Source organism: Balaenoptera musculus, chromosome 14 (assembly GCF_009873245.2).
Source record: "Balaenoptera musculus isolate JJ_BM4_2016_0621 chromosome 14, mBalMus1.pri.v3, whole genome shotgun sequence".
Taxonomy (NCBI): domain Eukaryota; kingdom Metazoa; phylum Chordata; class Mammalia; order Artiodactyla; family Balaenopteridae; genus Balaenoptera; species Balaenoptera musculus.
Window position 1 is genome coordinate 74359732 of NC_045798.1, and position 16103 is coordinate 74375834.

The 16103-nt window shown below is 45.5% G+C and overlaps 1 protein-coding gene across 1 annotated transcript in view; it reads left to right on the plus strand.

The window, feature by feature from the left end:
- The window catches only part of LOC118880104 (O-acyltransferase like protein), a 76329-nt gene that overhangs the window by 15765 nt on the left and 44461 nt on the right, over nucleotides 1-16103 (plus strand). Inside the window, 5 exon segments of the mRNA XM_036823489.1 lie at nucleotides 97-132; nucleotides 460-563; nucleotides 2091-2166; nucleotides 11943-12084; nucleotides 13732-13958. Of these exon segments, the coding sequence (XP_036679384.1) occupies nucleotides 97-132; nucleotides 460-563; nucleotides 2091-2166; nucleotides 11943-12084; nucleotides 13732-13958 (585 nt within the window).

Genomic DNA, 16103 nt, shown 5'->3' on the forward strand with positions numbered 1-16103 from the left:
TTAGAGGTTTAGAAGGTGGAGCTGAATGCTGATAAATTCATTTGAAAGTGACACAAGGAAGCTAAATTTGCCCACTTCTTTTGCTTTGAAATTCAGTGTATGACTCTTTCGGGAAGCTGGGAAGCAATATACATATTTTAAATTTTATTTATTTATTTATTCATTTATTTATTTATTTCTTGTCTGTGTTGGGTCTTCGTTCCTGTGCGAGGGCTTCCTCTAGCAGCGGCAAGCGGGGGCCCCTCCTCATCGCGGTGCGCGGGCCTCTCACCATCGTGGCCTCTCCTGTTGCGGAGCACAGGCTCCAGACGCGCAGGCTCAGTAGTTGTGGCTCACGGGCCTAGTTGCTCCGCGGCATGTGGGATCTTCCCAGACCAGGGCTCAAACCCGTGTCCGCTGCATTGGCAGGCAGACTCTCAACCACTGCGCCACCAGAGAAGCCCATGGGGAGCAATATTTTTAATGGAAATGTGGACAGGCTGGGATCTTCCAGTGAGTGTCTCTCCACCCACGCTCCATCGGGGCGTTTCCAAGGGCAGTACTGCGAGCTTCACATCCTGCATGTGAGTGTGGGATCTACGCGCACACTCTTAAAAGACTGGTGAACATTGGACTCATGATATGAAACCTGATACAACTCCACTGGTTGCTTATCTTCATTGAAAAAAACCCAAACTATTAAGATGTTTTGCAAAAAGTTAAAATTAAAGTTTAAACAGTCGGTGGAAACTTGCTTGCATGTCCTGAGTACGGGACATTATAGGAGGTAGTTGTCCACCAACCAAACAGGTCTTCAGATGTTCCTCCTACCACATTGCATGGGACAAGACCTCTGGATGACCTTTGTGGGGAATCCAAGGTCAAGTTCCAGCCAATATTCCTGAGCATTAACTCCTGACTCACCATCAGTGTTTGGAATACCAAAGGAAATGGACTTCCCATTACCCATAATCCTTTCCCAGAAACAGAGCTCTGAGACGTGAATCTGAGGTTATCCTAGCAGATGGGTTGGAACTTTTACAAATACATCACTAAATAGGTTGACTGAGGTCACAGGGCTGACTATCTTCAAAGCATGTTAATTCTTTTACTTCTGGGGTGGGGGGAAAGCTAGGAACAGCACCGCCTCCTATTAAATACAAAGATATACTTTATGCCTGGCACACAACACTAAGAGAAAATACATTACTGGTTGGCTAATAACAGTTGTATAAAATAACAATAAGAAAACCAAGCTCTTTGATGTTAATGCTATAAAATGGTCTTACAATTGTTAACCAATGGAGATAGGGAGGTTATCACCCAGCTCCATTTGTCACGCTGAGAGTTTGACAATGATTGCTTGAGGGTTCATATCCTATTTTCCAAGCAGACTAATGATTTTGATATCAGAGCAAAAGGTGAAACCTACACAATCATGTAAGTTATATGCTTAGAAGAAGCATCCCAGCAATTTTTATTTATAATTTGATCTTTGCTTTATTGGGACCGGCATTCTAATTATTGGCTTGATTTATTAATAAAATCTTTACTTGGTACATTGTGTCCTGCTAGAAAGAAATGACAACTTGGCAAATTTGTTGAAAACTGTACGAGTTGTTAACTCTTAATGACCTGTAATATAGGAGAGAGATGCACTGGGGCAGAGTACCCCACACTAGAGGCTGCTTTTTTTTTTTTCTTTTAATTTTAAAAATTTTTTGGCCGCACCGTGGGGCATGAGAGATCTTAGATCCCCAACCAGGGATCGAACCCGTGCCCCCTGCTTTGGGAGCACAGAGTCTTGACCACTGGACCGCCAGGGAAGCCCCGAGGCTGCTTTCTAAATAAGCAGCTACGTTAACCCTTGGAGCATATTTTTATTTAAATATGGGTGCATCTGATGTCCTGTAAGTTGACTTGAAATACTCTGTAATGGAAAAGCCATCTCCAAAGAAGTCAGCAAACTTTTCTTCTTTCAATAACTTCTTTTTTCCTTCTCCCAGTCTGCTGGATTCATGGGTAGTACAGCAGCAGCCTTACTTAGGAACGATCGTGCGTATATTCTATGAAAAATGACATTAAAGAACATTGTGGCATTGTGTTCCCAGGATGGAGTTGACTACAGCGTGGGTGTGTGTGTCCCCAATTCTTGTGCTGAAGAAGTGACTGAGATGTCTCGGCTGGGTAGGTCCAATAGAATACCCAGTGAACCTGTTGTCTCAGCATCAAGTTTGAAAAACCCCAGCCCCTTGGAGCCTCTTGGCCATTCTCTTGGGATTGAACCAAACTTTCATCCTGCTAAATCCAATAAACCGAGACTAATGGTGTTTGGGGGGTCTTGGTAGTGGAGGTGGAGGAGTAGGAAGGGAGTGGGTGGAAAGGAGGGGAAAGACATTGAAGAGAAGGTAGGAGCTGAATCTTTATGTAATAACATTTTTAACTTAATCTTCCCTCACTGCCTTAATCAGCCTCAGCTGGCTGGTTAGGTCTGAAGAAAGGAGCTGGATGGTATATGGTTTCCATATTGTGAGGGTTCTCTGCTGTGGCCCATGTGTGGAAATCAGTCAGATGCCAAATCCGGAAAGACGTTCTGAACTGGCATCGTGTGAAGCCCATGTGGTGTGATGGATTAATGCTAAGAGGCCAGCATTTGGTCCTGGTTTTCACCTCCCAGCTGTGTGATCCTGGGCAAATCACTTAATCTCTCCCTGCTCCAGCCTCTTCCTCTGTACAAAGAGGGGTGGACCATGCTATTCAGTCTGGCCCTAACTCTCTGCAGGCTTACAATCCCCTTCTGACTTTAGCCAAGTGGAATGAAAACATTTTAGTCCACATGGAAACTGGGTAGATTTCCTCTAAGTCTTTCAAAATTTTCAAAGGAAGAGCTTTAAAGCCTAAAATTTTTACTGCGAGCATCTTTTGTACTTATTCTTGTCATCCATCCAAATAAGAACTAACGTGACACATTAAATGGAAAACATTGTTTCTCTACATACAGAAACTTCCCACACCAAATGTGTGGGTTTCCTCCTCACATTATGAAATTGTGACACGAAGTATCTGGAGGTGGTGCTGACCCCACAAATTAAGGGCTCAGCTTCACATGACTGCTCCCCACTTCAGACACCAATTGTAAGTAGTGGGTCCTGAGGTTACCCACTACTTCTGTCCAACTTGGCTACAAATCAGGGGTTCCCCTGACTCTGATTTGTTCCCAGGATCCTCTCCTCGGGTTTGATAATTTGCTGTAATGGCTCACAGAACTCAGGGAAACACATGACTTACTATTACTGGCTTATTATAACGAATAAAACTCAGGAATAGCCAAGTGGAAGAGATGCAGAGGGCAAGGTATGTGGAAAGGGGCACAGAGATTCCACGCCCTCTCAGGGTGCACCACCCTCCCAGCACCCCAGTGTGTTCATCAGCCTGGAGTCTCTCTGAACCCCTTTGTTTAGGGTTTTTATGAAGGGTCCATTATGTAGGCATGATGGATTAAATCACCGCCCATTGGTGAGTAACTCAATCCCCAGCCCTTCTCTTCTCCCCGGAGGTTGGGGATGGGTCTGAAACTCCCAACCCTCTAATCACATGGTTGGTTCCTCTGACAACCAGCCCCTCTCCTCCAAGAGTCACCTTATTAGCTTAAACTCAAGTGTGGTTGAAAGGGGCTTATAATGAATAACAACAGGTGCTCCTCTCCGCCCATCACTTAGGAAATTCCAAGGCTTTAGGAGTTCTGTACCAGGAACTGGGGATGAAGACCAAATACATATTTCTTATTATATCACAATATCACACACGGTATTAAAAGCCTCTTTTAAGTGTTGATATTGCAGTTAGTTTTCTTTTTTTTTTAAATAAATTTTTATTTATTTATTTTTGGCTGCATTGGGTCTTCATTGCTGCACGCAAGCTTTCTCTAGTTGCGGCGAGCGGGGGCTACTCTTCGTTGCGGTGCGCGGGCGTCTCATTGCGGTGGCTTCTCTTGTTGCAGAGCACGGGCTCTAGGCGTGCGGGTTTCAGTAGTTGTGGCATGTGGGCTCAGTAGTTGTGGCGCTCGGGCTTAGTTGCTCTACCGCATGTGAGATCTTCCTGGCCCAGGGCTCAAACCCGTGTCCCCTGCATTGGCAGGCGGATTCTTAACCTCTGCGCCATCAGGGAAGCCTGCAGTTAGTTTTCAATAACCTTAAATTGTCCTCTGAATTTATGATTATCCCAACAGCTTCAGGTACATTACCTCTCGATCTAAACCAAATATTTCAGGTGGTATTAAAAAGAAAACCAGTTGTTATATATCAAATTTAAATTTCAGTTCTTGTTGGATAAGCCATAAATATCCTAGAAACAAAGAAAAACTTGCAGAGTTGTTATTATATTAGCATAGCAAGTGAATAAATGACTCTCTAATGAGTTAATGGTCATTATTATTTAAGAGATTCATCTGTTAGTCTAGTTTTTCTGCCTAATGCTAAGCTTATTAGCTGGAGTTGATATTAGAATAAAATGGAAGGTTAGAAATTATTATCAGTACAAAGATGTTTTGATGATTCTCTTTGAGGAACTAGAAAAATAAAGGGCCCTGATTAAGGTGAGCAGAGTTGACTTAGGTGAATATATTAGTGGAATTTAGTCCTCACTGCCAAGGTGTTTATCCAGCTTCTGCACAGAGGCAGCAGATAGAAATGGGAGCAACTGTGCCCAGGAGAAAAGGTCTCCATCTGGAAAGGATTTGTCAGCTATTCCTTAAAGCTTTTTGATGGGTTGCCAATATTTCCATTACAGATGTGGAGGCAACCAGCTCAGCAGTAGCTGTTTGTGCGGATTTTTTTCATCTAGATCACGAGGGTAGGAGTCAACATGAGGAGAAGACCGTGGCAGAGAAGCCAAGAAGAAATGAGCCTGGTATAGCAGAGAGAAGGAATATTCTGGGCAGGTCAGAACATATTGCTTTTAGGCAAAAAACTGCATAGTGTGGCTGCCATAGGATGTTATAAAATTTCAACCAACAGACTTTGTGTGAGTTCCTGATAATGAAAATATGGAACACCAGAGGGTCTAGATAAAATTTGGGTGTGATGATCACAAACCTAGTTATAGGCTAGTTCCCTAACAATTCACGTCTGTGTATTTTAGCACCGCTTACTGTGTTCTGTTTCCTAGGGTTCCTGTAACAAAGTACCACCAGCTGGGTGGCTTACAATGCATCACTCCCATCTGTACCTCCATCATCAGGTAGTGTTCTTCCTTGTGTGTCTCTCTGTGTCCAAATTTCCCTCTTTGTGTAAAGACACCGGTCACACTGGATTTAGGACCTACCCTAACCTAGTATTCAAACCATGGACCTCAGATTGGGACTTGAGTACAAGTGCCGGGACTCAAACCCAGCCAGAACCCAGATTGGGATTTGAACCCATGGTCTTTTAATTGAGATCACACACCTGGTCTCAGGACTCAAAGAAACTGAGGTTCTTGATGTCTCATCACAGAAAGAATTCAGTGAGAGGCAAAGTGATAGGTAAGAAGTGGGTTTATTTAGAGAGAAGCACATTCCACAGACAGAGTGTTGGCCATCTCAGAGGATGAGAGGCCCCAAAATATGGGGTGGTTAATTTTTATGGGCTGGGTAATTTCATAGGCTTATGAGCGGGAAGATTATTCCAAGTATTTTGGGGAAGGGGTGGAGATTTCCAGGAATTGGGCCACTGGCCACTTTTTGATCTTTGATGGTCGGCTTTGGAACTGTCATGGCGCTGGTTGTGTGTCACTTAGATTATGCTAATGTATTACAATAGTGTATAATGAGGCTCAAGGTCCACTGGAAGTCAAATCTTCTGCCACCTTGGACCTAGTTGGTTCTAACCAGTTTTTGTCATGTCCTATGGCTATGTCATTTTTTTAAAGGTTGCGCCCTGCCCCCTTCCCTCCTGTTTCATTATGACCTCATCTTAAGTTGATTACCTCTGCAAAGACCCTATTTCCAAATAAGGTCACATTCGCAGTGTTACCAAACTCAGGAGTTCCCAGAGTGGGAGCGGGGGTGGAGGGGTGTTAGGGTTTGAAACTTTTTGGAGTGGACACAATTCAATCCAGAACACCACCTAATACCTACTTGCTCATTTGGCTAGGTTATCTGAGGTCCTTTAAACATGACAGGGAGTTGGGAAGGTGGTGACTTATAGACAGATTAACAGGAGAAAATCAAATTTGATTACGTACATTCCGGGGCTCCAGGAGACTATGGGACAAGTTAGGCAGTTGAGGATTATGTGCCCTCTGAGAGAAGAATCGGGGAGGGGTTTGGGGCTTCAAAGGGAAGGAAGGCAATTTACAAGAAGGTGAAAAAGAACAGGTGTTCGGTAAACAAATGCTTGCTAGGTCATGCAGAGACACCGGACACAGAGAGGAATTTTTTTTTTTTTTAATTGTACTCTTTTTTTTTTTTTTTTTTTAAATTTTTATTTATTTATTTATTTTTATTTTTAATTTATGGCTATGTTGGGTCTTCGTTTCTGTGCGAGGGCTTTCTCTAGTTGTGGCAAGTGGGAGCCACTCTTCATCGCTGTGCGCGGGCCTCTCACTATCGCGGCCTCTCTTGTTGCGGAGCACAGGCTCCAGACACGCAGGCTCAGTAATTGTGGCTCACGGGCCCAGCTGCTCCGCGGCATGTGGGATCTTCCCAGACCAGGGCTCGAACTCGTGTCCCCTGCATTAGCAGGCAGATTCTCAACCACTGCGCCACCAGGGAAGCCCCTCTTTTTTTTTTTTTTAACAAATGTTGATTTTTTAAAAAAAATTATTTGCTTTATTTTTTTTTTTAATTTTATTTATTTATGGCTGTGCTGGGTCTTCGTTTCCGTGCGAGGGCTTTCTCCAGTTGCGGAGAGCGGGGGCCACTCTTCATCGCGGTGCGCGGGCCTCTCACTATCGCGGCCTCTCTTGTTGCGGAGCACAGGCTCCAGTCGCGCAGGCTCAGTAGTTGTGGCTCACGGGCCTAGTTGCTCCACAGCATGTGGGATCTTCCCAGACCAGGGCTCGAACCCGTGTCCCCTGCATTGGCAGGCAGACTCCCAACCACTGCGCCACCAGGGAAGCCCTCAGAGAGGAATTTTAACAAACAGACTTTGCCGGGTTCCTTCCTGCCACACCCCTAGTTCCTATTATACTGTAGTCATCGATGGTGATGACTCCCTCCCTGGAACATGTCCCCTATCTACATTCTTTCTGGCAGTTAGGACGAAGGTCCAAGGTTCTTCCTGAGACTTTTGGGCCTTGATTGTCTTTAGCTTGAAATAATCTGCGTGCCAAAGAGACACATTTTGGGGTGGCATGTTTTGCTCCTCTGCGCTGTTCTCTTTCCTATGCTCTGTGAGGCCGATTTCATCTCACTTTGCCTACTATAATTAGAATTATGAGGCCTAGATAGTGGAACAATGGTGTTAGCACTGCGAGGGCCGACTTCTTCCCCCACTGCTGTCTCTCATGGATTTCCCTGAGCACTGACTGAGAAAATGGACCTATTTTAATACTAATAACTTGAATTACCCCCAGAAATGCCTTTCCAACTAAGGACTCAAAAGGAACCCAAAACATTTCACAGAATACCATTTTCTGTTCTCAGTTTAATTCAGAAAATATTTATTGAGCACTTTAGTATCTGGCCTTTGTGTGAGACATCACATGTGTGTGCTGGGGGAGAATCAAAAGGATGGGGAGTTACTCGTTTTGGGAAACCTACAATTTAGTTGGGAAGAAGTGTCTGTGTGCCTGAGCTGCTGGGAAACACTGTCGGGAGAGAGATGCTCAGCCCCATGTTGAGCGCTGGGGACAGGCCCACTTGCAGAGGAGCGTTGGGGTGAGGGGCAGCGGGGGCAGGGAAAACCAGGCTGGGTAAACAGGAAACATTTATAAGGAGGGCTTGAGCTGGCCTATGTTAGTGCAGAGGTTGGGGGGTGGGCTGTGCTGAAATCTTGGAAACAGATCATTTATTTGGTTTCAAGCAAAGGTGTCATGTTCCCCTGTGTAGACCTGGAATCTGGCGCACTTCAGGTTGCTTGAATGTGCAGGGGCTGCCAGTTGGTTTTATTTACTCTGGCAGCACGGAGAGTTCCTCTCAGTGCTCCTGGCACCTGAGGACACTGACTTGGGTCACTTGGTGACATTGGACAAGCCCAGGAAGCCCAACCGTCCATGTGCAGTCCAATTCTGAGAGTCTTGGCCCGGTTCCCAGCCCAAGCGCCGCCCCCCTGAGCATAGCGTTTGGTGAGTCTCTGTGTTAGTTTGCTGGGGCTGCTTTAACAGAGTACCACAGGCTGGGTGGCTTAAACAACAGAAATGTCTTTCTCACATTTTTTGGCAGCCGGAAGTCCTAGATCGAGGTGTCACAGGGCTGGTCTCTCCCGAGGCCTCTCTCCTTGGTGTGCGGACAGCCACCTTCTCGCTGTTTCCTCACGTGGTCTTTCCTCTGCGTGCTCACATGGGTGCGTCCAAATTTCCTCTTCATATAAGGACACCAGTCAGATTGGATTAGGGCCCACGTCAATGGAATATTTAACTTAATCACCCCTCTAAAAGAGTCACATTTGGAGGTACCAGGGGGGTAGTGTTCCAACATATGAATTTGGGGTGGGAGATTCAATTCAGTCCATAACAGTTTCTTCTCAAAGTCCCTTTGAACTTCAGTTTGGACCTCTAGGGTTCAATTATGTTCTATTCATTGTCCTTCTCGTCTGACCCTTAGGCTCCCTGGAGCCTTGTAATCGACACGAGAGGCGCTTTGCAGGAAGGGGGAGTGATGTCTGCAAGGCAGCCCTCAGACCTAGCCAAGAGGGGTCCTATCCTGGACCCCATATTTAAGGGACACCACACTTCTCTGGCATTCCTCTGGCTGTGTCCCCCGCATGGGATGAGATGCTGCAGGGCCAATGGGACGTGCCCTCCCCCCGGAGCCTGCCCCTTGTCTTCCAGGCCACACTCTGAGTGTCTAGGACCTGGGAATTGCAGCGGGGGTGGGCCTACGGGGTGGAGCTTAGGTGGTCCATACTCCCGCCCATAAGGCAGGTGGTGGTATAGGAACAGAGCATCTGAGGGGAAAAGGGGTGGGACCGGAGCTGGCGGGGAGGGGGTGGGATCCTGCAGAAGCCCCCATGTACTCCTGACCCAGGCCCGAGGTAGAAGGGATGGGCCTGAGTGTCTGGAAGACCTAAGCTGATGATGTCTTCAGTGTAACCACGCTTAACCCTTTCTGTGATCTCCCCCAACACACACACACACACACACTTCCAGCACTATTCTGGCTTTTTGGTTGGGCCAGAGCTATTTAGAGGTTTAAAAGTCACTGCCAAACTACAGGGTGGTATGGTGATGGAGTGGGGCAGAGCCAAGAATGTCATTTAGTTAGTACACTGCCTGGAATATCTTTGGGGTTAGGGGGGCAGTGGTCACCCCATGGATGAAGAAGTTATCACCTTCCGGGTTTGCCCGCTTAGCAGTGAGGACCTGGGTCTCCCGTGTCCTTCAGAGTCTGGACACTGTTGCCCAACGCTTCAGATTTCATCCGCGGACAAACTGCTGACTGTGTGGGCAGGGATTCCCCCGGGGCAGCTGAGGTGATGTCTATTCTAACTTGCTTTAATCGGCTTCGGGGCCAGTGAGGCAGTTCCTCTATGATTTAGATGCGGAAAGACTATCATTTGGGACAACTGGGGTACATTTTCCAGCTGCTGCTAAACCTGTGCTTCTTGAAAAGGGAGGCTTCAGATCTAACAAAAAACACACTTTTAAAAACAACGGAAGGTGAAGAAAATGTAATCTCGAAGCCCAGAAGTACAGTTTATCGTTTTATTCCTAATTCTGTTGTCTTGGACTCTTTGTTGCATGGAGGGCACTTAATGAAAGTAAAAAAAAAAAAAAAAGTTTTTTTCAATAGTGTAGAGAAACTACAAAGCTTTTACATCTTGATTTGGGATCTTCCCGTGACCTCCAATATGTGCTGTGCAGTTAAAGGGGACAAGGAAGGTTATGGTGGCTGTGGCTTCGCAGGATGTCCGCAGAAGGTCGCCACAGGGAGGAGCTGGGCTTTGCTTTGCAGGCCAAAGAAGCTGGTTTTCTCAGTTCATCCAGGGTCCGCAGGCTGGGGTCCTGATCAGCCGGCCAGAGGCTCTTGAGTGGATTCACTGAAAAAACAAAACTCCAGTTGATTCTTTTAAAATTAGAATAGAACTTCAAAGGGGAGCAGACTTGTCAGCTTGTCAGTTTTCAGGCTGAGAGTTTATTGGGGAAATTAAAATATTGAATACTACCAGGAAGTAGCTTGGGGAGCATCAATTCAAAGCGGTTGGAATTGGATAAAGGAATTCTGCTGCTGTGCCCCCATAGGGGTCCCCTGGTGGAGCCCCCTCACTCTTGGCCAGCGCTGAGGACCCACCAACAACTCCTGCTTCTTGTCTCCACCCTTAACAGGTCACAATAAGACTCACAGGAATCACACATTTTTAACCTTTTAGTGGCCTATTTGGACATTTCAGAAACCCTCTGGTCACACTCACGGGAACAGTGGGTGCTGGAGGTGGAAGGGACATGAGACTATATTGTGTCCAACCCACCCTTCCTCATTACATACATGAGAAAATGAGACCCAGAGGGCTGAAGTGACTTGCCCAGAGTCACACAGCAAGGTGGCTTGAACCCAAAACTCCTGAATGCGAGTCTAGTAGTGTGGTGAGATGAGGTAGCTTGAGGGGATAAAAAGACCACATCCTTCAAGTTCGTACAGACCTGGGGCGAGTTCTGGCCCTGCTACTCAGCAGCAATCATAATAAAGACAACCAACATTTACTGAGCTCTTACTCAAGGCCAGGTACTTTCTAAGTGCTTTAGAGTTCTCGCGACATTTCATTTTCATAACAACCCTGTGAAGTAGGTATCTTCATTTTACCGAGGGGGAAACTGAGGCACAGGGCAATTAAACTAACTCACCCATGGTCAGATTGTCAGGGGTGGATGCAGGCTCTCAAACTGCAGATCCTGTATTCTTAACCACTACGCTCAAATTCATAAACTTACCTGAGGAGAATTTTCCTTGTCTGTAAAATAAGGTAAATAATAGCTCCTTATAGGGATGTTGACAAAGTAGAAATAATGAGCAAGACCTGCCTCATAGCAAGTGGGCATTTAATAAACAGCAGTGTTTTTTGTTATTTATAACCAGTGTTGCTATTTTATTAGACCACGCTGTGCCCCCCATCCTTTGCTGAGATTTTGGAAGTCCCCTGGTCTGGTAAAGTGTGCACCCCAATTAGCAGCAGGAACACCTGGAAACTTGTTAGAAATGCAAATTCTCAGGCCCCACCCCAGACCTACTGGATCAGAGCTTGCAGGGAGGGGAGGCAGGAAGCGGTCTATTTACCAGGCCCTTCAGGTAATTCTGAGGCACGCTAAAGCTTGAGACCTCTGCTCCCTAGTCTTACCACTTATATCTTCACAAACTATTTCTCGTGGTGACTAATTAACTGTGTCCTAAGTTGGTGCATCTTAACTTCAATATCAGGCAGCACCTTTCCCCAGCTTGTGGCTTCCATCCTATTTTTCCATCTCATGTCGCATATATCTCTCTTGTGGAGACCTGCTCACAGAAAGATTTGAGCCAGCAATGAGGCCTTTGTGGATTGCCATTCCCAGTTCTGAGTGCTGGGAAAAGATGCAGAGCCTGGGCAGGCTGAGGATACAGGAGACCCGTGGTCCACCTCCAGCTGGGCTAAGAGTTCCTAGTTCTGTGAGTTTCCGCACCTTTGAGCTCTAATTTCCCCATGTGTAAATCAGATATATTAAAAGCCAGCTGCCCTTTTTAATGTCAAAGTTTGATTTTGAAATAATAAATATGAAAGCTCTTGGAAAAGCATCAAGTATTTATTGCAAAGTAAAGTGTTACTAATGCAATCTTTTTTTTTTCTTCTTGGTAGATATTTTAAGATTCAGAAATGCTTCATTTTTGGCTCCTTCTCTCCCTCTCTTTACAATAAATTCCTTCTCCTCATCTGGTTGGGGTGTGGCCAGATGTGCTACTGGATTATTCCCCCTGGACATGTCTGTTGCCATGTGTCTGTGAGTATAGGCATCTCAGGTACCGGGTTGGGATGTGCACGTTGGACTGTTTTATCAACTTTTGCTCACTAGCTATACTTGGCCATTTCATTTTCATTCATTGAATGATGTCTGATCACTATTTACTTTATTTATTTATTTTAAAGGTGAATTTTAATTTAATTAATTAATTTATTTATTTTGGCTGAGTTGGGTCTTCGTTGCTGTGCACGGGCTTTCTCTAGTTGCGGTGAGCTGGGGCTACTCTTCGTTGCGGTGCGCGGACTTCAGTAGTTGTGGCTCGTGGGCTCTAGAGCGCAGGCTCAGTAGTTGTGGCGCACGGGCTTAGTTGCTCTGCGGCATGTGGGAGCTTCCTGGAGCAGGGCTCGAACCCGTGTCCCCTGCATTGGCAGGCAGATTCTTAACGACTGAGCCACCAGGAAAGTCCACCATTTACTTTATTTATTTATTTTTTATTTTTTTATTTTATTATTTTTTTAAAGATGAGTGTGTCGTTTTTAAAATTTATTTATGTATTTATTTATATTTTTGGCTGTGTTGGGTCTTCGTTTCTGTGCGAGGGCTTTCTCTAGTTGCAGCAAGCGGGGGCCACTCTTCATCGCGGTGCGAAGGCCTCTCATTATCGCGGGCTCTCTTGTTGCGGAGCACAGGCTCCAGACGCGCAGGCTCAGTAGTTGCGGCTCACGGGCCCAGTTGCTCCGCGGCATGTGGGATCTTCCCAGACCAGGGCTCGAACCCGTGTCCCCTGCATTGGCAGGCAGATTCTCAACCACTGCGCCACCAGGGAAGCCCCACCATTTACTTTAAACAAGAAAATTCAAACGTGTTCCAGAGGGAGCCAGCCACACCCAAATGTGATGGGCTTTTGGGATCACTGAGAAATGTATTCCATCCCCAAATATTCCTGTTCCTATCATGTGACCACTGAAGATGAATTTCTTTTATTTGAGGCATTGCTTCTCCCCCAAACACCTCAGCAAACTTGCCTGTTAAGTCTTAGACATTGTTTTTTAGGACAAACTAATGGCAGTAGGCTTGCTGGCCCAGAGGTCGGATCTTTTATAAGGTAATTTCCTGAAAACCTCGTTATTCTGCCCCCAGTAGGAGATGCCCATGTCTGTTTCATCACCCTGCCACCAGCATCAAAAGCTCCCTTTATGAAAACTAGTGCCAATTTGATAGATTCATAAATTGGTTTAATTTACATTTTAAAAAAATTGGTAATAAGGGTTTTTCTTTCTAAGTTTACCTGCTATTCATACTCTTCACTCCCTTTTCTATGTCTGTGTTAGTTGGGTTCTTACTGATTTTTTAAAGTTCATTCTACAGATGAAGGATATGACTCCTTAGTCATATCAGCTGCAAATCTCTTCCTCAATGTGTTGGTTGCTTTTTGTTTGTTATGATTTTTTTTTTTTTTTACAATTATAATAAGGACTTTAGTGGAATCCATTCACCTTTGACTTCGTAATTTCTTTCATTATTTTTTCTTAGAAAGCCACTCCTAACCTTTAAACCTGTTAATGTTTGCCTACATTTCAGTAGGGGGCTGGAGAGGGTTTTTTTCCCCTGGGCTGTCCTCTCTGCATCTTACTGTGGTGCTGGGGTGAGGTCAGGCTTGGTCACATGCGTGTCATCTCCCTGCAGGTTCCTCACCTTGCTGGGCCTCACCCTTCCTCTGGCTGGAACTGTCTACGTGGCAGCCACTGGGTGGAGGTCAGACCGCAAGGCATCACCCACACACAGAGCGCATCCGGCCACTTACGGGAGTCTGCCTTTGAGAGAGCGGGTGAGGAGTGAGCAAAGAAACAGAATCCAACGGACTGATTGCCTTGCCCGTCCCTCACTGTCAGGAACCCCGAGCAGAGGGAAAAGTAGGTATGCTAACAAACCAAGACCGCTCATGAGAGGTGACTTAGATGACGACGCTATTAGAAAATAACCCCTGCAGAGCTGGGGTCTAGTGATGCCCGAGAGCTTCTAAAAGCTGGAGTGAAGGTTGGGTCTCTACTCTTCACAGTTGAGTCTTTGTTTACCATCAGTGTGTTCAGGCGAGGTCGCTGAAAATGCTGCTTTCTTTCTTAGGTACAATTATCCAGTGTGTTTTTGTGCAACTCAGAGTCTAGGTCAGAACAGAGATTGGGTTGCACTACGGTAATCCTCTAAGGGACCATCCCATGAGCACGATGTCTATTTTCAGTGTCACAGCTACACAGATGACTCACAGAACCTTCCTGGGGTTCCTGAGGTAAATGATTTACATATAAGCTGAAGCCAGGGGAGTGAGTGTGCAAAAAACATGAGGGGATTACAATGGAAATAGACAACCTGGCACAGCGTCGTGACAGGCTGGGTAGGGATAAGTCATAGTGGGTTGTGTTTTAGTTAAAAATCAAGAGCGTTACCTTTATTTCCACCTGCCCATATGGCAAGGCAAATACACACACACACACACGCACACATTCTGAAACAAGAATAGCCTCACATGCAAGTATTTTTAGAAGATGTGGAATAATTTCTGGCAGAGCCTCTGAGGTCCACGCGATTGTCCTTCTTTTACTCCAACGAGAGGGAAAAAAACAAAACAAAATTTCAGTGACTGGACCAGAAGAATATGAACATGTGCTCAAGTAGCTGCAGGGAATGCATCCAGTGTGGAAGGCAGTGATGACTTTATCAGATCCTATTTGGATCTTCAGGCAAAAACAAAAATAGCAGCAACATCAACAAAAAACCCCAACAATGAGAAAAACAGCAAAAGCATGTTTGTATAAAGATGATAAAATATAAGCGCTGAGAAGGCTTAGAGGTCCCTGTGCAACCTCCTTCCCAAATCGGAAGCCCTCGGAACCCATCGTGACGGGAAGTTTCATTGCCAGGCTTCTGCACGGCGGCAATCCCTGCTGCCCTATAATTTCTACTCTTGGGCCCTGGTTTTTGCCCTCTGGGGTCTCAGAAAATAAATCTGCTTACTCTCTTGTTTCTATTACGGCCCTGTCAGATGTTGAGGACAGTTTTGATGGCTTCCCCCAAGCCTCAGACCTCTCCATTATTTCTCACCTCACGTGGTTCAAGAACTCTCTCTGCTCCCTGGCTGCCATCTAGAAGGTTCCAGGGTGGGCTTGGCAGAAAGAGCATATGCTTAGCAAACCCCAGGCAAACCTGCCTTGGTTTCTAACTCTGCCCTTGGTCAGGTTGTTTGACCTCTAGGAACCTCAGTTTCCACATGTGTAAAATGGGGACATTTAATGGAATTTGTTGAAGGAATTCAATGAGACAATGTGTCCTCACCTCCTCCTAATTCGTTCCTCTTTTCCTTGTTCTCCCAGTTAAACCAGGAGAGGGAGGAATGGGTAGGGGCTTTAATTGGTCAAGACCTCTTACTAGACTGACCTTGCTGAGGTCAGCTGGGTTCCAGGGACCTGCCACATGCTTCTAATTGTCAGCTTGAGGGTGAGCCTACAGTCACCAAAATTCACCATTGCTTATCATCGGGTGAAAGGCTAACCCACAGAGCCTGCATTTTAAGACCAGATCACAGGCAGACACACCTGGTATGGTTCTAGGAATCAGCCCCTGAAATTTTAGGTTCTTCACCCAAAATAAGGCTCTCCCTGATCGGGACACTAAGGTTGTGTTAACTTTTTTCAGCAGCTACATTTAACTGTGGTCTCAAAATGGGGGGTTTCTGTGTTCCATTGCTCTAGCAATTTTTTTTTTTTTTTGTATTTAATACCATCAGAGTAAAATATCACATTCCAGAATGTTTGGAAATAATCAAGATGGAGAGACCCTTAGGTTCAGCATTTTTTTCTCTCCACTTTTACACTCACCAGGAAGTCAAATCAACGTAAGACCACTGTGTCTTCTAGATGTTTAGAGCCAAATAGGGTATTTTGGATTCCTAGTTCTTTATACTCCAAATAATCATTGCATTTGCTTAGAATGGTTTCCTGTTACGTGAGCCTGTTGTTTACTATTTAGATGAGAAAAATACCAGCGAACGTTTGAGGACGTCT